Source organism: Danio rerio, chromosome 14, assembly GCF_052040795.2.
Source record: "Danio rerio strain M-AB ecotype USA chromosome 14, GRCz13ab, whole genome shotgun sequence".
NCBI classification, from domain to species: domain Eukaryota; kingdom Metazoa; phylum Chordata; class Actinopteri; order Cypriniformes; family Danionidae; genus Danio; species Danio rerio.
In genome coordinates, this window is record NC_141034.1 from 35,280,461 (window position 1) to 35,303,901 (window position 23,441).

General features: G+C 36.9%; 1 protein-coding gene and 1 long non-coding RNA gene across 7 annotated transcripts in view; both read right to left on the bottom strand.

Moving 5' to 3' along the window:
- gpc4 (glypican 4) overlaps positions 1–23,441 on the bottom strand; it is a 61,480-nt gene that overhangs the window by 23,621 nt on the left and 14,418 nt on the right. For all 6 annotated transcript variants that reach the window (XR_015506600.1, NM_131860.3, XM_087280052.1 and 3 more), the window contains exon 2: positions 6,369–6,527. Coding sequence is in view for 4 of the 6 variants with exons in the window: in NM_131860.3 (NP_571935.3) it covers positions 6,369–6,527 (159 nt within the window). In the remaining 2 variants the exon portion in view is untranslated. The remainder of the gene's footprint in view (positions 1–6,368; positions 6,528–23,441) is intronic.
- Positions 1,344–3,956, bottom strand: LOC147833983 (uncharacterized). The gene is made up of 2 exons (XR_015507617.1): positions 1,877–3,956; positions 1,344–1,783 (listed from the first exon to the last, which is right to left on the bottom strand). It is a non-coding gene; the product is annotated as an uncharacterized LOC147833983 (long non-coding RNA).

The window sequence follows — 23,441 nt, forward strand, 5'->3', positions numbered from 1 at the left end:
CTCCAAACTAGCTTATTCCTCTACTCATCCCCCCTTGATAACTCTTCTTTATCCCAGGCAGTAATTGTTCCCCATTTGTGCCAATTAGCTGCTCAGCTTCTTTCTTTCCTCTGGGATTTCAACCCCCTCCCCTGTGGAGGTGTCGAGGATGAGAATTTGTTCGGGGGTTAATCCTGAATCTTACAGCCTAGTGGCGGCTCCTCCAGACAGGGTCACCTAGACCCAGACCGGACGCATGGGGAGGAACAAACACACCAAGCTCTAGAGGAAAAACTATTTCTGGTAGAGGACTTAATTGCCCGTGACTCCAACCTTGAGGCTTTTAAAGCAGAGGCTGCTTTCCTCCAACCCACCCAAACCCACTTAAGCATGCGTGTGTGTGTGTGCCTAAATTCATTTCATCTTAATGACATCTATCCGCCATGTTGATACAGAGCATGTTCCACCGCATTTCCTGCTGAACAAAGTTGTGTGTAACCATTTAATCTTCATTACCATCTCCAACTACTATAAATACATACACCTCTGCATCCAGCCCAGAGGAAACGTCTGTTTGTGCGCAAACAAGAGTAAAACATGTATCTGGAGCTCTTTCAAACTATCTAAGAAACTCGAGCATCTCATTTACACCTTAGACATTCCCACAGCGAAGGAAATACTGAAAGAACGCATTGAGAGCGTCTTTGTTTGCAAGCATAAAAGCTACTGGTATTTTAAGGCCGTTTAGCTCATTAAGTCACATGCCAGGGTCTAGTGCACATTTTACGCAGACTGGCAATTCAGCGAGTATTCCCACGGTAAGAGTTCAAAAGACCTGAGAACCTGGAGATGGAGGAGAAATGAAAGGCATAACAGACTTATGGCAGAGAGAAAAGGGGGAGAATGGGGACAAAAGGCAGCGGAGAAAAAGAGCAGAGAAGGAGGAGGAGAAGGATCTGGCCACCGCCGCATTCCGACACGTCACATTCCTGCTCACATCTGGCTGCAATACACACGATCCCTGTTACCATTCACTCCCTGAAGTCTCACTTTCTTTCTTACATTCACACAAACAGGCAATCTTGGGAGCCGACCAGGTCACCTTTCACTTCCATCAATGTTGCCTGCGACCCATCACCTCTGATTCACTTCCCGTCCTCCGCAATAAGGATGTTACTTAGGTAACCCAGATGTTTTTAATAAATAAATGTAATAAAAAGTCGAATAAGAAATACCTAATGAAATAACCTAAAAAGTGTAATAGTACTGTATATTATTATTGTTGTTAAACATTAACAAGAAAGAGTGAATTAGTGTTTCATTTTATTATGGTGGCTTGAGGTGTCTTCTTTATCTTCTTCTTAGACTATTTTAAAAACTCATCTCCTCCTAGACTGCTCATACAACAACCACCAAACTAACTCCAAACATCCAAACTATACTACATTAAGTTGCTATTATCTTTCCCAACTAATCCGACTCACGGTTTTCCGAAAACTGACCCGGAAAATTCTGAAAAGTCCCATTGACTTAACATTGGACCAAACTTTGTGACCTCATAACTTTGCACCAGACTGTCATACAGACTTAAGATTGGGCTCATTTAACTCAGACTACCAATCTCCCAATCACTGATGACCTTTCAATTTACTAGCCACACCCTAGCAACCATTTACAGCACCCTAGCAACTGTCCCATAGACTTCCATTGTAAAAAACGGCCATTGACTTTACATTGGACATACCAACAACATACTAATCCATACTAACAATATACTAATTCATACAAGAAACATACAAACATACTAACATATTAATCATACTATAAGCATACAAACAACATACCAATCCATACTAACAATTTACTTGTCCATAGTAAAAACATACTAATGACATACAAATCCATACTAAAACATACTAACAACATACCAATCTATACTAAAACATACTAACGACATACCAATCCATTCTAGAAACATACTAACAAACATACTAATCACTAGAAACCTACTAATGCCATACTAATAATACTAGAAACGTACTAATGACATACCAATCCATACTGGAAACATACTAACAACATACTAAACACACTAAAAACATACCAGAGCATTTTACAATATACCAATCCATACTAGAAACATACTAACAAACATACTAACAAACTAATCATACTATAAACATACTAACAACATACCAATCCATACTAACAATATACCAATATATACTTGAAGCATACTAACAACATACCAATCCATACTAACAACATACTAATGACACACAAATCCATACTAAAACTTACTAACAACATACCAATCCATACTAAAAACATACCAATCCATACTAGAAACATACTAACAAACTACAAAAATACTAACAACATACCAATCCATACTAACATTATACTAATCCATACTAAAAACATCCTAATGACATACAAATCCATACTATAAACATACTAACATACCAATCCATACTAACAATATACCAATCTATGCTAAAAACATACTAACAACATACCAATCCATACCTGAAACATACTAACATACTATTAGCTATTACTGACAGAACAACAGCCATTCTCATTATAACATAACAGCTTTTTTTAAACTATAATTAATTGTGTAACTAAGAGAATCATAAGATTACTAGTAGAGCTATGGACTTATTGAAATGTTGATACCGTGACAACACTAATACACACAAATACTCACATTATCATCAGATGTTGTGACACATCATTCAAGAGTGAGCTTCAAACAACCCTCACCATCATTACACAGCCCAGCTCTCGCGGAACTTGCCAGAAAACTGACTGTGTTGAGTCCACTGAAAACCGCTCGGCTGCTCTGCCAGAGAAACAGAGCTTTGCTAAAGCTGGACGGCCACATGCGAGTTAACATGGGTCTCATTTAGAAATTGCTGTGGCTCAGAGCGGATGGGTGACGAATCATGTGTGAGTGGAGGGAGATGTGCCATCAGCACTTCATTTATCCTCCCTCGTCTCTCTAGTCATTGACCATCAATCCAAACACCATCTCACCATTTCATCTGAGACCGTTACAGTCCTGGCTGCTTTCAGCTATCCAAAAATGTTTTTCCTTAAAGATGGCACACCTAAAAATTCAAAGTCACTCTGAAGATGATCTTCGCTGTTGTTTTTTTTTTTATTTTGCAGAATTTTAAAAACCAAAAAGTTGATGGTGGCCATCAAAAGCCCCTTTCAAACAGTGATACCAGCAAATATTGTAAAATATTATAAAGTGTGAACCGCAGCTAAATGTTTACACATTTGACTATATTACAAATTCTGTGGATAAGTGTTGTGAACAACTTCGATGAAAACATGTGGAGAACCAATTTTACATGTCGAGATGTACATAATGTGTGTGCGCTCACCAGAGCATTGAAGGTAAACAGCTATTTATCAAAAGAATTTCATCAATAATTTATATTACAACTTACGGTTATATTACAACTTCTCTTTCCGTAAAATTGCCGGAACTAATTTACCGGTATTTTCCTGTTTACACATGACCCCTTTCCGGAAAATGGCGGTTATTTTCCAGTAAGGTCTGTATGTGTGAAAGGGGCTATAGTCTATAGTAAGTGAAGCAATACTAAGAAAGTCAATGGGGTCAAGTCGCAAAACAAATATAGATATATAAAAAATATAGATACTCATTACTATTTTTTAAAATCAAATTCTGTCAATGAATGAAACTTTCTTGTTCTTCTACTGTTATTGTAAAGCATCCTTAAGCACTGGAAAGGCGCTATATAAAATAAGTAAACATTAAAGCAGCAGAAATGCTAAATTGTATTAGAGGCGCATAATATATTGTTTCAGCATTGATATCGCAATGTGCGAACCTGCAATAGTCGTGTTTCAGGACCTGCAATGTCAAGCTTGGATTAAAGTTAACCAGAAACTACAGTTCAGATCACATGAATTGCTTGCAAAGCTTAACCGTAATATAATAGTATGAAAGATTTTTATTTTGATGCGTTTTAAAGGCCTATGAGTAAGGTTTCAGGTGAATTTAAACCGGAAATGATACATTTTGCCATTTTAACAAAAGGATTGTGTTTTGTTTCATTTATAAAACGTGTGAATGGACAAAGCAGCAGGCTGAGCACATTGTAAAACATCTAAAATGAAATTTTGGTCATTCTAAAACACCTTAATCATTTCAGTATTAGTGTTATTATCTTATTAATTACCTCCAGAACTGTCAAGAGCCTCTGTGCTCTGCGTCTGTCTTCTGAGGCGCAAGTCATTTATTAAATAAAGAAAAGACTGATGCAGCAGCTTCTACCTCAATAAATTCAGTTTTTACTGATGATATTTGGTAGCAGTTAATCAGGAAGTGCTGATTTTTTTTCTTTGACTTATTGGATAGAAATGTTGCTTTATTCACACGTCTTTTATGCAATATTCCTGTTTTGCACATACATTTAATTAGCCATTTTAGGTGAAAACAGCTATTGTTCTGTTTTTATTTGTGCTTTAATTTGTTGATTTTATGTGTTTTTGGTTAATTTGATATATTTTAATGCACATGCTCTCACCTACAATATCTCAACCTAAGTAAAACAATGAATTCTTTCCAAATAGAGTTACTAAAGTTATCTTAGTGCCAGTATTTAAGGGAGCTCCTGGTGTATTATGCCTCCTCACGTCCACTACACTCAATTGATTATTACCAGAATATCAAAATCAACTGTAGGTGGTAGTACTTTCTCATAGCTGGCACCTATACTCTGGAACAGCCTTCCTAGCACAATTCTGGAAGCAGACACACTCTATCAGTTCAAAACTAGATTAAAGACACATCTCTTTGCATGAGCATACACATAAAACACAAATGCTTTTGAAAACCAAATCCTCTAAAGGACTGTTAGTCTGCATTATTTAGGGCGACTGAAGCCGGGAACACTTCCCAAAAGACATTATAATTTGAACGGTATCTGCGCTTATGTTGGTCTGTTTTTATTATCCCCAAGGTTTGCATAATCCTGGACCAGGCCGTATCCTGAGCAGCTGCTGTGGTGGTCAAGAGGAGTGGAGAGCATGAGATTGATTCCTGTATGACCAGTCAGGACATCAGTGACAGACGAGTCTTCGCGTTGATCCTGAAGGGCCAGCCTGTATGTCAGCAGATGACCTCTCCTCCTGCAGCTTCTACACGATGGACATCCAGCATTCTTTAGCCTCCGGCGCCTAGACTGCAGCTCTGCACTAGAAGCTTGACAGAGGAGAAACTGTTGTGCCTAACTCAGCCTGGATTTTCTTGAGTTTTTTTTCCCTTCACTTTCGTCAATGGATGAAGTTTTGTCCTCGACGTTGTCACCACTGGCTTGCATGGTTTGGGACTTGTGGAGCTGTGCATTGATGGATTTTCTCGTCAGCGTTTGGACGTTCACCAGTGAAAATTAAACCACAACTGGACTGACCAAATTGAACTTCAACACTGAAAACTGAACTGACGCAGTCTCACTTAACTATAATCTTCTATGTTAAGCTGCTTAGACACAATGTACATTATAAAAGCGCTATAGAAATAAAGATGAATGGAATAGTGTAATTATATATTTATATCGCATTATAAATCACAAAAAAAAAAACGAAATATTGCAATGTCCAATTTTTTCCAAATATCATGCAGCACAAATTGTATTTTTTCAAATATTTTAGTATCGATTCCTAATAAAATACAAATACTGACAACTTTTTCTGTTTATTAAAAGATAGAAACTCATAAAGGCTCGGAACAAGTGCAGTAAAGGTGACAGAATATCCATTTTTGGGTAAACTACTTCTTTTACCCTCGATGAACGCAAGTGGGCCTGATTCTTACGCACATGACCTGCTTTTCTCACTTTTCTCCATTTGACACACTTTAAGACATTACAGCATGAAGAGAAGGGACACATAAAACATACATTATGAAGCAGAAGTGTTTGTGTGTGCGTGTGTGTGATAGCCAGCAGAGCGTCTGTGGGGTTTTCCCCTCCTAAATGAGTCAGCAGAGTCAATGCATGTTCCCATGGACCCCTCTGCCCCTCACCAGGGAAACCTGATCCCTCTTTCCCAGCCTGAGATTCACTGCCACATGCACTGCACAGAGGAAACCAGGCCTCTGCATATGTGTGTGTGTGTGTGTGGTCTGTTTGAGAGGAGAGTATGTGTGCGTATGTATGTGTGTGTGTGTGGGGGGGGTGGATGTTGAAGGACAGGTGGAGAAGTGGATGCATAGGCTGTGTGTCCAGCAGCCGGGAGTGTCTATCAAACTAACTGTTGCTCAACAACTGATTAACCCACAATATTTTAATGCAAATAACAAACGAAGCATTTCGATTTGCATGTGTGTGTGGAGCTGTACTGACGGTCAAAGTGACGGTGTCTCTGGGTGAAGGTGCTCTGCAGGTTGGAGCTGAGCTGGTGAACGGGAACTTTCAGGTCTACGTGGCTCAGCTGACTCAACTTCTCCTCCATCTCCAGAGTACAGCAGGAGAAACCTTGAGGACACACCTTCAGATGGGCTCCTGGAGAACACACACACACACACACAGAGGAAGAACATCAAGTTCAGCCATCTTAAAAAGACAAACAGAAGGACAAAAGCATACATCTATAATTTACCTACATCATTTAAACATTTACTTGATTACGTTACAAAATGTCAGCTTTCACATCATTGATTTGTGTTGGGGAAACATGAAAGAATGAAGTTAACTTGGTATTTACAAATTTAAGTGGATTCAACATAAAACAATTAAGTTGTCCCAAACAAAATGAAGATTTGTGTTGTTTTAGCTGATTTCAAATAAGTAGTTTGAACAAACATCACTTTTAAGTGCATATGATTGTATTTTATGTAGATTGTTTAATAGAAATGCTGCATAATTTACATTTGACTAACTTGTGTTGATATTTTCACAGTTTAATTTACAATCACAGAGACACACACATACGGACAAGAACTCTTAGGGTGCTTTCACATCTATAGTTCCCTTCATTCGGTCCGGACAGAGGGCAATAAATGATACATTGTTGCATTTTCTGCCGTCTTTGGGTCGTTTTCACACCAAAATGCAGTCATGTGACAAAATCCACATCATTCATTGGCCGAATGTTGTTGAACATAGTTCCTAAACTGCTTATTGCTGGTCAGAATTCACGTGCGGGAAAATTCCAATGAACTCCCGCAAGCAAACAAACCGGCAGACACAAAATGTCGCTTTTTACTATGGAGGGACGACTGCGCTGATTGACTGTATCCCACCTTTAGACAGACTATACATTTTGAGAATGAAGTGCGACCGCGGCTGAAAAAACAATGTTTTAATGCATCGCTCGTCACTTCAGAGGAGGCGTGAATTAATTTAGCTAAACTGCGACATGGTCATCTTGCGGAAATATTACCAACGATCCATCAGGTAATGTCCCCCCCCGTCCCTCTCTCTGTGTTCGTCAAGTGATGTCAACAAATATTTTTCCTCCATATCCCATAATGCACAGCACATCGGCCTACGGCTGCTGGATTAGTCCAAAAGGCTTTTTGCAGTTGGGTCTGTTTTAGTTTGTATCATATTCTCACCTCAAACGAACCGCTCCAGGGTTCATTTGAAACCGTACCGAGATCACCACTTCAAGCAGGTCTCGGTATGCTTTTTTGATCCGCTTTTGGTGCGCACTCGAGTATGATTGCTGCATTCACACCTGCCCAAACGAACCGCACCAATTGGGAAAACGAACTCTAGTGCGATTCAACCAAACTAAATACCGCAGATGTGAAAGCACTCTTACCCAACCCTTAACAGTGACAAAAAGCAAAAAGACACCATTAAGTATGATTTTAAGCTTTTTGAAATACGAAGACCACCTTAACAGAGTAAAAGTAGATCACACCAATGTTACTAAACAATTTTGTGTCCTTGTAAACCACTTTAACAAGTATGCACACACACAAACTCATTCCTGAGACTTTCTAAAGCCACTATATATTGTTAAGATATAATGCCTAAAATAATTTCTATTTGTTTTATTTTATTATAACACATTTAGATGTATTTTATAAAATATATTGACGAATACGCCTAATTTAAAGTTTTGCATCATTATATAATTTAATTAGTTAAAAAGTCATTATCTGACTGCCAATGAAACTCTTGAAAAGCTTTCGAGTACCTCGAAATCTGAAACGCTACTGTAAAAATACAAAGAAACTAAAAAACAATCTGCATGCTAAGTATTAGGTGTAGAGAATATGTCAGCTGACAAACCACAGGCACCTGAGATAAAAAGCCAAACTGAATAGTCAAGAGCCTGTAGACAGACATTTCAGCCATTGGTAAGGAACCCAAACTTTCATCATTATTCGCTCCATCAGAAAACAAGTGTGCGCTGCGGTCGACAAGTGAAACACACAGATGGAGCGGCTGGATTAAACCAGGCGTCACATTAACATGGGCAGTGTGAGCAGGCCGGAGTCGCAGCTGCAATAATGTTTTGTTTTTCTTTTTTTTTTAAATGCAGTTGTTGGAATTCTGGAGAACACAAGGGTCCTTTCAGTGGACTGGACTCCGACCGGCGGTTTGGCTACTCGTGCTGCTCTTCAGCGAGACTGGCCACTGCTCAGCGATGAGAGATCTCGGCTCTCACTGCGCATATATATTCAGCTCCACGCTTTTTATATTTATTCAGTAAAATTCAGATTTTTTGAAAGACAGGAGATTCCTTTGAGAGATGACTGGGGCATGAGGAAAGGATGGAAACATTACAGGAATTATCAGTGTGCCTGTTGAATATAAAACTAGCTTTTATTCACCAAAAAGACCATATATATATACAATATATATGTGCATATTAACATTTGTGGTTTTTATTGACATAGATATTGTAATATATGTTACTGTATGGTTTATATTATAATGTTTTTGAAATAGCAGATTTTTATTCACATTAAGTAATTTGTTTTTGCCACAATGTTAAGATAAAATTTTTTTTTTTAATTACATGCAAAATTACCTAAAAATTGCAGAGAAGTGAATTTAATTTTTATAAAAATATTATTATTATTATTAAATTATTTAAGTTACAAGTTATAATAATATATAATGATTGATTAATAATGATTAATAATAATATTAATAATTATTATTATTGTAATAGTAATACATAATAATAATAATAATAATAATAATAATAATAATTATTATTATTATTATTATTATTATATAATTATTAAGATGATAATAATAATTATTATTCTTATTATTATTATTAATAGTAGTAGTAGTAGTAGTAGTAGTAGTAGTAGTAAGATAATAATAATAAATATTTTATAATAAAAATAATAATTATTATTCTTATTATGGAAATAATAAAGATCATAATAATAATAGTTATTATTAAACAGCCATTATTAAAATAATAATTTAAATATTTTAATTAGATCAAATTAAAGTATTAGAATTTAGAGTTCAAATGTAATGCAATTAATAATTATAATAATCATTATTATTACAATAAACACTCAATGCTAATTATTTATGTTTTATTAAAATAATAATATTAATAAAACATTTATATTTTACATTTACATAAGGTGTACAAAAAGTGTATCCTATTCTGTAATAGGCGCAACAATCTCTGTGACACGACTCGAAGCATCTGCTGAACACATCGGCGTGGGTGAAAATCAAGAAGCTGTTGAGAGCTTACAAATAATCACCATCCCACAAAATATCCAAGAGGAATTGTCACCAAGCAGTGCCAGGGCTTGTTTTACAGTAGGACAGAGCAGAAACCGTGTGTCTAATGTCGTCAGGGCATCTTGTGCATGGCAATGGCCTGCTTTGTAACAAATACAAACAATTATGATAAGGTTGGTCATGACTAGAGTCAATATTAATCTTGCTTTGCAGAAAAACATCCACATGTTTTACTTTCACGCATATAAAGAGTCTGAAGTGACTCTGAATTTGAGAAAGGAGCAGCACCTTCACCCTGCTGCGGCCCCAGACCAGCTGTACCCCTCAACCCCACCCAGACCCCGTCCAAATCACTCACTCACTTTCACACACTTGGCATCAGGTACATACTAGACCTGTACACATCAGTTCTCAGCCCAACAGACAGCTCTTTGTACATGGACGTTTGGAGAGAGAGAGAAGCTAACTTGGAAAAGCAAAGCAAATGTTCCAGTAAAAACACTGGAAATTTAACCAAATTTAAAAGGTCCTGCAAACTACTAAATGAAGAAAACAATTCTGACTATTTCAACACAGCTCATTAACAAACCAAAACAATCAAAGGAAAGGAGAACGTGACTTTAGCAACACATTTCTTAAGCTATATTTACTAAAAAAATGGGTTTAACGACATTGATTTGTGTTGGGGCAACATGAAGGAATAAAGTTAACTTAGTTTTTACAAATTTAAGTGGATCAAACATAAAACAATTAAGTGGTCTCCCAAAAAACTCAAGAATTGGGTTGTTTCAACTCACTTTAAATAAGTAGTCTGAAAAAACATCAGACTGATCATACAAAAAGATTTTTACAAAAAAGATTGCATGTTTGGCCAGAAAACATTACGACTCAACACTTCATTTTATTCAGAGTGATACTTTTAATTTGTTTGTAATTATTAGTAAAATTGACAAGCTATTTCTGTGTGAATATGGCTCTAAAGAGAATCCCACATTATGCATTATCTATAATGCATTAAAAATACAGTCCTCTAGAGTTTAGACACAAGTCATTTCCCCCTTACAAATTTTCCCAAATTCCTAAATTTTCAAAAAGGTTTTTATCAGTCACAATTACTTTGTGTTAAACCAAACTGATTTTTTCGGGCTATCCTTTAGATTTTAAAGTTTAACCAAACTGATTTGTCGGGCTGTCTTGTAGATTTTAAAGTTTCTGTGTTCATGATATACCAAAGCTCATGAAGTGGGTCTTAGTAGCTTTTTCTTCTCTTATAAACGATACTGGAATTTAGTACCAATCGATAATGTTTAATGCTTTTTTTTTTTTTAAGTTTTATGCTATGTTCACACCAGACGCGGTGTCCGGGGGAAAGCCTACAGCCGACACCGACAAAAAGTTCATCAAACTGGGCTGGGCTCAGTCAGAAGCACTGCTAAAAGCCTCCAGGAGTTTAAGAGCTCACAGAGCTGGATGCACCTCTAAAAGAATCTAGTGGACTCAAGACACGGCCCTTAACGTATCGACGCTGTTTTTCAGCCTTCATAAAGCACATAAACAGTTATTTTCTCAATAAAATCCATGTTAGCCATTTAGCTATGAAGCTAGAGTCACCAGGCAGACAGAAGCCCTGCCCATCACGCGAGTCCGCGTCTGTTCTGAAGTGAATTTGACGCGCGAACGAAGCGGATTTGACGCGCAAATGAAGCGGGGTTTGATGCGTGAATGAAGCGAGTAAACTCAAATGTTCATGAGGCTATTTACGCATGAATAGCGCGATTTATCCGCGCATTCCACATCTAGTGTGAACGCAGCATTAAAAACCCATTTCTCGCTAACATTTGAGCACATTCTTAAACAGCGCTGATTTGCCATTGTTCTCATGCTCAACAGAAATGACTGTGATTGACTGTGAAGATCATCAGTTCACTAAACTCACCAGTGTTACCACAGATATAGGGAGACTTGAACATTTTGAAGTTGCGATTCATTAGTGGTTCATCGATTCATCGCTCGTATGTCAGCTGATTGACGTGACTTTGAAATGCTCCAGTGTTCCTCTATCTATGTTTACACTCAGTAAACAGCAGTGAGTTCGGTGAACTGATGACCTTCACACCAATCACAGTCATTTCTCTTTTCCCTTTAAAATCAGCCTTGTTTAACAACATGCTCAACAGTGCTCAAATGTTCATGGGAAATGAATGTTGTTGTTTTTTTATTTCAGTACCGATTGGTACCGAATTCCAGTATCGTGAGAACCCTGTACAGAAGCACAATGAGCATCACCCATGCAAAAGTAAACCACACTAATCATCCACATAGAGCATGCTTCATATCTCAAGTCTTTTTGCAGTTAAATATTTAAGTCACAATAGATATGTTTCCATCCAAAGATGCAAATTTATGCGTAAAACAGGAATATCGCATAAAAGACATTCGAATAAAGCAGCATTTCATTTAAGCAGCATATTTATTAAATGACTTGTGCCTCAGTAGACAGCATGCCGACACGCAATGAACGCACATTGGCGTTTCAAGGCATGAGACGCAACGCACAGAGGCTCTTGACAATTCTGGACTTATTTAATAATGTAATAATACTAACACTGAAAAGCTTAAGGTATTTTAGAATGACCAAAACAACATTTCAGATGGTTTACAATGTGCTGCTGGTTTATCCATTCACACACATTTTCGCCATCACAAGATCTTTGATAACAAAATCACATGACTTTAATGCGCATAATTTGTTCGCTAAAAGTGTTTCCATCATAGTTTATGTGCATCTTTTCTTATTGAATAAAAAGTTTATCATACTCAGTTATGTGCACATGTTTTTTCATACGCATCTCCAAAATGCACATAAAAATAGGTGGATGGAAATGTACCTATTGTTAGGTTTACACCCCTACTATTGATCAAGAATCCGAAGTTCTCCAAACTCCTAGGTTTACACCCCTACTATTGATCAATAATCCAAAGTTCCCCAAATTCCTTGAAACCTCAGTTTACACTGCAAGTTTCAGTTAATGACTAGATTTCACAACACCATACTCATTTGTTTGGAATAGAGCTCTATCTAAATCCAATGGCCAACTTCCACACAATATACTGAAAGTGCCACAGCATTTATACATTTCATTCAACAGGTTTACAAATCAATACTTCTATCTTTTAAGAGCCAAGTCAATACTCCTTCCTGCACAAGGCTAATCCCAGCAGACATCCATCACGCATCCCATAAGGGAGGCTTCAAGCTGCTTCAACACAAGGCCAAACTTTTTGACAGAAATAAGATCCATTTCCATTTCCAAGCAATCCTTAGGAGTAAACCACCTGCCCATAAATCTCATAGAGGGAATTTGTTATTGCCGTCTCCAATAAGTCACTTCCTGTTGCTGTTCTGGAGGCTCGAGAACATTCAGTTTCACTGACAGATAAAGAGGATGGAAATCGCCCTTGTGGACAAAACCCAGATTAGTTCTGACATTCCCATTCCCCTCTCTCTGCTTCTTCCCTGCGGCCCCAGACAGACTTCGGCCCCCATAACCCCTCGCCACTGGCCAACAGGCTTAACCGCCGGGGTCGAGGGTTAACAGCCACTCCTCTGAGAAAGGCCATGCACTGTGACCCTGCTAGCGACTGACCGGCAGACCCGCCACCCACACATATTAGACACACACACACACTCAATCACAAGCAGGACCCTCAGAGACAAGTCGTAAATTCTCCAGAGGATTATTTCAGGCCGCCCATCACTATAAATCGCTCTGGCCACCACATCAACATGCCTTTGCCAAAAGAAACAGAGTAATGGGCTTCCCTGTTGTCTGCTTAATAAGACACATGCGGCAACTTCCACATGCCATCAACACTCATGCCTTCTGCGTAGAACCACCATATGAGCCGTGAAGAATCGTTGGCCGACTTCTTTGAATAATAAACTCCCAGTGACTCCTTGTTCTTTGATGGAGAAGATTGAAAGGTATTCTCCAGTCTAAGCAATAGAGAAGCTGACAATCAGCTTGTAGGTGACAGCAACAATGTATGTAAATATTCACATACTTCTTAACAATCTTCTTCCTTTCATTCATTTATTTGCAGGTGAATGGTTTATTCTCTTGAAGAATTAGTGGCTGAGGTTGAAAGTTGTAAATGGATCACTTTATATTAAGCTTGAAGCATCAGAATCAGTCCTCTGTATTGACTTATAACCATGACGAGGAATTGGTACTCTGTATCGGCTCCAAAAATCCTGATTAGAGCATCCCTTAATATACAAGTCCCCTAAAGTTAAAAGTTAAGTTTTACCATTTTTGAATACATCCAGCAAATCTCCTTGGCTTAGTTTTTCAAACATTTTATCTGGATCAAGCTGGTGCAGATTTGGAAATTCCACGTTTTGCTATCCAGGATAAACTGATCTGTTCATTTTATGACAGTTTTTAAAGGAACATTGGGTTGGATCACTGTGATCCAAATACCAAATTCCAGGATTGCAAAATTCATTTAAGGCTCTGGTAAAAAGGAACCAACAGTGGCTTAGCAAAAAGCAACAGTTAGCCAAAATACCAACGGACACAAACAGCCATTGTTTGTTTTAATGGTAAGAAACAGAAACACTGCAATCAAACATTTGACATTTTTTAGGTTGTTCTAATATAATACTGCTTTGATAATGTTTTGTTGTTTACCATATCTCACTAGATGTGACATGCCTCATATGGGCTTCAAATATTAAAATGCAAATGAATTTATTTATCATTAGTAACTATTAAGTTTGTGATCATTCACTTAATAAAACTTAATTTTATTTGGTTTATTTGGTAAAGAAAAATCACAACTAAATCCACCCTTCTGATGGGATCTGGATAATTTGTTTTTTTTTCTCCTTTTTTTTGGTTCAAATAGATCCCAATCAGAGTTCAAAGTTTTGAATAACCCAAAGAGCAGGTTTGATCCAAATCAAATGTAAGATTGGATTACGTGGTCTGATCCAAATTCAAAATCCCTCTGTTACTTTTGAAAAACCAATTTCCAAGATTTGATCCAATCTGTGATCCAAAATCCCACTGGATTACTTTTCAAAAGGTAACTGGAACACTTTAAGCTTAGCATCAATCATTGAATTGGACTAGACCATTAGTATGCAGTTTAAAAAAACTTTTAACAATTTTCTAGAAATATATAGCCACTCTTCTAAAAGAAAAATAGGAACTTTTTATTTTATATATGTCTTAGTAAACAATATAACTACAGAAAAGACAAGCTTTAAAATTAAACAAACTCTTGAGTCATTCTTGAATGAGATACAAATGATTTAAACCAGGGGTGGGCAAACTCAGTCCTGGAGGACCGGTGTCCTGTATAATTTAGCTCCAACACTAATCAAACTCCCCTGAAAATGCTAATCAGTGTTTTCAAGATTACTAGAAATCTATAAGCAGGTGTGTTGGATTTGAGTTGAAGCTAAACTGTGGAGAACGCCAGCCCTCCAGGACCGAGTTTGCCCACCCAGGGTCTAAACCAATTCAATAACCTATGCTAAGCTAAGTTAAACTTAAAGAGCTCCAGCCAGACCCAGATATCTATCCCAGCAGTCAACTTCAGTTGTAAAATAAGTATATTAAGTATATTTCTAAAAAGAAAAGTGGACTGTTCCATTAAGGCACACAACACACATTCCCTCTCAGAGATGAGAGACATTCAAAATGGACGTGACAACATGAATCACACACTCTTGTGAAAGTTGACTACAAAAAAACATGGCCGTATTCCAAAACCAGAGCCACCTTTACACAGGCAACAGTCACCACAGAAGGAAGAGAACTGCTGTCTGACAAGAAATTTTTCCCTGTTGTGGCCTGAGGTTCAAGACGCTCCAACCAAACCCAATCAGATGTGCCTTTCTGGCTACTTTTCAAAAGAGATAACAGCAACTTGCAGATGGTGATAAAACAACAAACCTCAAGGGAAATGCTTCCAAATGAGTAGTGCTCCAAACCTTTGTGGAATGAGCATTTAATGAGTACACTGCCTTCTTTTGGCAGGAGATGCTTGTGCGTTGCTATTAGCTTTGAGATGAGAGCAGTGGTTTAATGGGATAAAAGGCAGAGTGAAATTGAGCGCAGGCATTTCAGACAGATAAGAGCTAAATATTTGATTTCTAAATCATAGGCTTTCTATTATATAGTTGTCTCCTCCAAAATGTGCATGGCATGTTCAGACATGTCTTCGTTCATGCAGTCTCCTGCTTTTACACCATCTGCATGAAGACAGATCTCAGTTACTCTCTCTCTCTCTCTCTCTCTCTCTGTGTGGCCTATGGCTATCTTTGGACAGTCCATCCTTCATTTACAGACTCATGAATACAGGGTGGAGGAAGAAGAGCTTACACAATGTCTCCTAACAATAATCATTCTTTCAATTCTGTCTAATAGTCTGAATGGTCAAGGGCCTTGGTGGCCTTTTAATGGCAATGTTTATAGACAGAAATGGCAAGATTTTTAAGCGCTTGGCCAGTGTTTTAGAGGCTAAAAAAGGCATAACTATAATCACTTCTGTGTAAACAAATGAAAATGGTGATGACAAGCACAACTCTAAAGGCAAGCGCAAACACATATGCAACAATGGAGGACATGGTAGTTTTGCTGATGCATTAAATGTACTATATAAAGTGACCCTGATATAATATTTAGCTATATAAAGACAGAGTATATAAAGTGACAGAGAGTGAAATTCAATACCTTTTAAGACTCTTTCCATACATTAAGACTTTATAACCACTTTAGGTTTCAATCGGAAACACTGGTGATATTTTAACTTACAGTACATTGCATATTCAAAAATTATATGAAGTTTAATACCTTGCAAAATAGAAATTTCTGCACAATTTAATTTCTCTATATTGATTCATCAACTTTAAATACTTTTTAAGACCCGGCGCACACCCTGAAAGAAAACAACGGTAGTTCCAAAATTAAAATCTCATATAAATATACAGACCATGTTAGTCATATCACACATACCAAGTGACCAAAAACACAAACGCTGAGTTAAATCAAATCTAAAACTCTGCATACTTTGGTTTACTCAACTATTCAATTTAACTCATGTTTATTTCTATAGCACTTTTACAATGTAGATTGTGTCAGAGCAGCTTAACATAGAAGTTCTAGTAAATTGAAATTGTGTCAGTCCGGTTTTCAGAGATGAAATTCAGTTTAGTTCAATTCAGTGTGGTTTAATTTTCACTGCTGAAAGGTCAAACACTGCAAATCCACAATACCCAAACCAAGCAAGTAACTAGTAAACTAGTACGAAAGACCACAACCGGCATCTTGTTCATAAGGAAACAGCTGGCACTCTCTATTAATAGAGTTGTACAGAAGGTAAAGATACAACTCCTCAGGTTTTCATTGTGCGGTTCCTACCGCAATGGGAGCGAATTCAAACAGGAAAACTGTAACAGGAACCCATTATTACAGAGCAACTGCTCATATGGCGGTAATAAAGAGGGGAATTACTTTCTCTTTCTCTCCAAATCCAATCCAGCATCTCTCAAACACCGCCATGACAAGTTTACAACACTATTGCCAGCACAATGATGCCTTTCAGAGACTTGCAATAAATGTAGAGAGGCTAAATGAAAATGACAGCAGAGCTGGCCGGTGTGTACGATCACTAAACAAAATGGTGGATAATGTCAAGGGGGTCGTTTTATGGCACTTGGAGTGAAGCTCTGAGAAAAACAGGCCTTGGTAAAGAGGCACTTAAAGCTTACATGTAGACTGTATTGTCCCATAACATTCATCAGATTTAATGAGATGGGCTTGCGCTAGCTGACTACTTCTTTTGTTTCTTAAACTACATATTCTATAGTTTTATTATTCTAATTTCTCTTTAATTGTAAAAAATAAAAATATACGTAACAGCTGTCACTTTCAACTGTAAAAAATGTATATACAATAATGAAATGTTATTCACTATATAAGACTACTTGAAGAACTTCAATAATTATAATAAAAATAAACTGAAAACTTTGAATGGAAGCACTGCAGAAACATAGATGTGAGCAGCCATATATTAACACACTAAGTTCTGACATCATAACCATGGTGCGTTCTGAATGACCCAACTTTTCCACTTGATGAACCTTGCAGTTTTTCAAAATGTCTAATGGTTGATCTGTTGCAATTTCATAAATCCAGAAACACTTGACACATTGAGAAATCAAAATAATCATTGTGCATATTTTTAAAACTCTTTTAGCCCAAGGTTGTAATATCCTAAACAGCACTATACTTTTCAAATTCATATTATTTGGACTTATTTCATAAGTTTTGCTGACATTAGGACAGCACAACATTGGACATCACTGATTCTGCGATATTTCACTTCTTATAATTATATTTCTCATATAAAAATCTTCCTGTAATTAAATATTTATTGCGATAGAGTATAATTAAACCAGATTAAATGAATAGCTCTATCTGGGAAAAAAATATATAATATTTGATTTCTTTGAATAATTTTGTAGGCAATTTCATCTGCATAAAACATAATAAACCAATCAAAAGCAGTGATAAACACAGTAGAAAGTAGAGTTACAAAATAATTTAAACTGCGCTTTAGGGTACTCTGTGAGTCTAGCAATTATCTAGTACACAAATTGAATAACTAAATGTAAAATAACACCGCAAAAATACAATTGTTCTTTAAACTAGCGTTCAACATTAATTCAACATAATAAAGTATAAATAATTAAAGTTGCATTTGCAATTCAACAAAAGTTGCAATTGTCATGCACATGTCAATGGAACACAGTTGTGTGATCAGTAGTAAATCTTCTCTGAAGGCCAGAGGGTGCTCTCATGAGTTGCACAGAAACACCAAATACACCCTGAAGAAACATTACAACATATGGCTTTTAATAGTTTTTATTATTGTAATTTACCTGATAATAAAATATGCAATGATGCAATGCCTTTACCATGCTAACAATACTATGTAATATGTTGCATGCCTCATTGTGTGTAAAAAGCCATATCATTTTACAGTAGGGTTGTCACGATACTGGAATTTGGTACCAATTTATACTTGTATTTTAAAAATGTCCATATCCCATAAACATTTGTGCGCTGTTGAGAACGTTATCAAACACAGATAACAACAGAAATGACTGTGATTGGCCATGAAGGTCATCAGTTCACCGAAATCAACTGTGTTTACGGAGTGTAAACACAGATACAGGGGCACTGGGGCGTTTCAAAGTTAAGTCGATCAGCTGGTTTGTCTATATACTGACAAGCGATCTGCTGATGAATCACAGCTTTAAAATGCACCAGTGTCCCTGTATCTGTGTAAGTTCGGGAATTAATGACCTTCACAGCTAATCACAGTAATTTCAGCGAAAAAAACACAGGTGTTTAACGATGTGCTCAATGCACTCAAATGGTCGTGGGAAATGGATGTTTTTTTTTTTAAATTAAGTATTGATTGGTACCAAATTCCACTATCGTGACAACCCTATTTCACAGACTGATTTATTTCAAACCCTTGACTGAAGAGTTTGGAGTAAAAATGTTGTTATATGTGGTATTTCAATGTATTTCCAGGTGTAACGTTAGCAGCATTTACTACAAAGGGCAGTAGTTCACTGAGCTACAGAAACAGTTTTGATGATTTTATCATGATTTAAATATCACATAATTATAATTGAGTGCAATAATTCATGTAGCTTGTGAGTAAACGAAGACTCTACGAAATTGTACCACCTACATGCACACTCTGGAGATTTACTGCTGAAGACCAAAGTCCCTTTAAGGTAAGTCATTTCACTCAGCAGGCAACTTTAAAACGCCTCTTGGGCAGTATCCTCGGGTTGTTGCTAGATCAGATACGGTTGCAGCGGGATGTTAATGAATTTATATTATTTAATAAATTTCCCATTTATTGTGTTAATGTCTACCTCTACCCCAACCCTAAACCCGAACAATACAGTAATGTAAAAACAGTAGTTGTACCAAGCAATGTTTATGCCATTTATTAAATTACCAAGTAAATTGCATTTTATAAACGCCTACCCCCAACCGCAACCCTAAAACCAACCTTCACAGTACTGTAAATATATCAATTATTGTTATACAGTGTTACAAAAATGACACTATATTGATGTCTCCGCACCTGTACAAACTCGCACTTACGGCCAGTCGTGTATCGTATCTAGACTTTACCTTATGCTCGGGCATTCTGTCTGAATTTGAATGGGGAAACATCAAACTTTCCAATATTGCTTGTCAAGCTTACGATTAAATTTCATATTAAGAAACAACAATAAAATGAACAGTTGTCTCTTTAGTTTCATTTCTAAACATTTGAGTCACACAAAATCTGCAGAAATTCACATCCGGTCCCAGCTCCTCCCCCAGAGAATCAGAATCGTCAGTATACAGCGATCGAATATTGGCTCCTGTACTAGAAGGCGAGGCTTCATTCTCCATATTGACCGTTATACTTTTCCCTATTTAAAACTATACGACATGTCTTGTGTATATATAATCTTTGTAAATACACAACCGGATTTACTGACAAATGCACATGCCTTAAAACATATGCAGATTATAAACTTAACTTTGTTTTAAGGACTTTACAAACATTTCAACTGTGGCTCCTTGTTAACTGTAATAAGGGATGCAATGATTAACCGACTTCACTATTAACCGCAATTTAATCCGTCAAAGTTAATTAATTGTATACGCTTCTCACACCTGCGTTTCTGCATGAAAAACAAGTTATGCCAACTTTGTGCTTTAGTTTAAAGTTCCGAGCTTGTACACAGAGACTAATACTGAATTAACTTTGACTGAGGCAATTAACTAAGGCAAGCTCGTGCAAGTTTGTTATTTATAATGGAGGGACGCGCACGCAACGCACTTGCGCTTTTCAGACGCACATAGTTGAGATGATAGGGGGCTTAAGTGACGGTAGGAAATCCAAACGGCTGAAGTTTAAGGAAGATGCAATGAAGAGCACACAGGTTTGCAAACCCACCTAGTTATAAATAGTGGCACTGATAACATGTTTAATTTCATGGATAATTGTTATGGACTTTTGTTTGTTTTTAATATTGTTATGTGCTGTATTATTTGGTTATTGAGCAGCAATAAATAACACTTTTAAAATATTAGGAGTCTACATGTGATTTTCTAACCAGTAGTATTTTGAAATTATTGAATGCATAATAATCATGATAACCGTGAAGACTATAATCGTACAACCAAAATCTAGAATCATTGCATTCCTAACTGCAATTCCAATTAGATCCTGCAATGTGACTATTGCGAATGCACAGATTGGAACATGAATGCTAAAACAATATATTGGTCAGTGCTATTTGACATTATATATATATATATATATATATATATATATATATATATATATATATATAGGAATGACAATCAATGTTTCTCAAACACGTCAAAGCGCTAATGCTAACTCTGTTAAACACGCTAACAAGCCTGATCTCAGTGGTAACATGAAGAGAGCGATTCAACAAGCAGAGGCTGTGCTCAAGGACACATTCCTCAGGTCTAATGCTATGAAAACATTAGCAAAAAAACTCACTTCACAGGTCTGTTGACCTACAATTAAAGCTATGTTTTTCCAATCCTGCCCCCCTTTTCCATTCCTGCTATATCCTACTCCTGCTCTACGAAAGGCAAATAGTATCCCCTGATCCTCTGAGGCCGCATTCACAGGTTCCACTGCTGATCCCAAGCAGGGCATTTTCCATAGCAGGTTGTTTACTTGCTTCATCTGCTTGATCCATCCGCAGAGGTCATAGCACATCTGGAACAAGGGCCGTTAATCCTTTGTGCCATTTAATCTGTAGTTATGAGCGATATCTTCTAAGAGACACATCTCTCTGAAGCCCCATGGGACAGGTGTCATTAATGAGGAACTGAGTTAACAAGCAGGATTTCCCACACCAATGTCCCAAGTGACACTCGTGCGGGGCAGGAAACCCTTTTACAATACTGCAGAGTTCAGCCAAGGCCTCATTCCGCAAACTACGGCCATTGTGTCCGGTTGAGATGAAATAAAGGAAGCAGCATGCAGAGTGATTAGACAAAACACCACAACCGCCAGATCACTGTTTAGCCAAAACAATCTAGACTACAGGGAATTTTTTACACCTCGAAACTGTTAATGGTTAATCAATATTCAACAGTGCAGTCAAATTTAACAACCGTTTCGGGGAGTTGATGCAATAGGTGTATGGAAATTTTTTAGGGTTACAATTTATGTTAATTATTAACAAAAACTTGTGTTTTGTTTGTGATCATTTTAAACAGTCATTAAGTGTCATGAAAATAACATTAGGATGTGATATTAGTTTTTTTGTTGATCTAATCACATGTGGACAAATCTAAATAAAGGTTTTGTTGCTAAGAGTAATACCAAAAGCTTCTGATCTCATTTTCTGTTGTGTCTTTTCATGTTTGCGTATAAATTGTTCAAGCTTACTCTAAACATAAACATATTATCACCTGGTTTTGTCGATCTGCTTTCCTCCACACAAACAGCAGACAGAATAAACTCATAATCTGACTCTTCTGAAAATTTGACTCATTAAAGGTGCAATATAAAAGTTTGACATGCAGTGGTTGAACTAGGTATTGCACACCTGGATCAAAACACACACAAGCGCAGGTTGCCAAATTGACTACATCAACAGAAGTGTGCCTAACTATCGAGTCTAAAGGCTGATTTAAGTCTGCTTTAAACTGTGTTCACAATAAAAGCAACAGCAAAGAATAGAAGTAATACTTTTTGTTTTAACCAACATTTTGAATTTATATTTTTGAAACAGCTTCCATTTCTAGCAGCTGAACGACAGAAAACTGACAATGATCACTTCAGGTGCACCACATGTGCTTTATTCACATTAAATGCTAGTAATGAGTTTTAATGCCATTTTACATTTATTGCCAAAGTACTGAAAGAAGCAGCAGGTAGCTCACCTCAGATTTTGAAAATAAAATAAACTGTTTGAAATTGAACTGTGACTAGAACAGTGCAAACCAACATATAGGCATATTAGTGATTAAGCATGTACATTTAATAATGTTGAAGAGTTTAAATATGTACCAATTATATTATAAACCTTATCCTTTCATTGGAGTCCAGTAAGTGCACAATTCTATGCTTCTGAATGGCTGTATTCAAATTTCTGTCGTGTTTCGTCAGGTGCAAACAGCCAAACTGCTTATCACTGCAAATTTTATCAGGTAGTGTGTTGTTAGGAAACGGTGTTATAATGTAACCTGCTCACCTAATTTATTTGCCAATTAATAACTACCTCATGTGGAACTCTGAATCTGAGTCTCATTTTGAAAGCTGCTAATGTCCACCGGAGTTTGCATTTTGGATGTGGACGCATACTTTGAGAGCCTTTCTGACTGAATTATTCCAAGTCGCTGTTTTCCAAAAGGGGAACCCGGGGTGATGAAATAAAATTGCCTAAAGTGGCATTGGGCGGGTTAAAGGGACCAAAACAAAAAATAGCCATTCCCAAAACTCACATTTTCAAAGCTAAATATCTGACTTCAGCATAGTTTTTCAGATAAGCAAAAATATTGGCATATTTCTTAAATATCTGCAAACATATTATGATATTTTTATGCTTTAGAAGAGTCAAAAACTTACATACAGCACATTTAAGGTTTAAGTCACAAT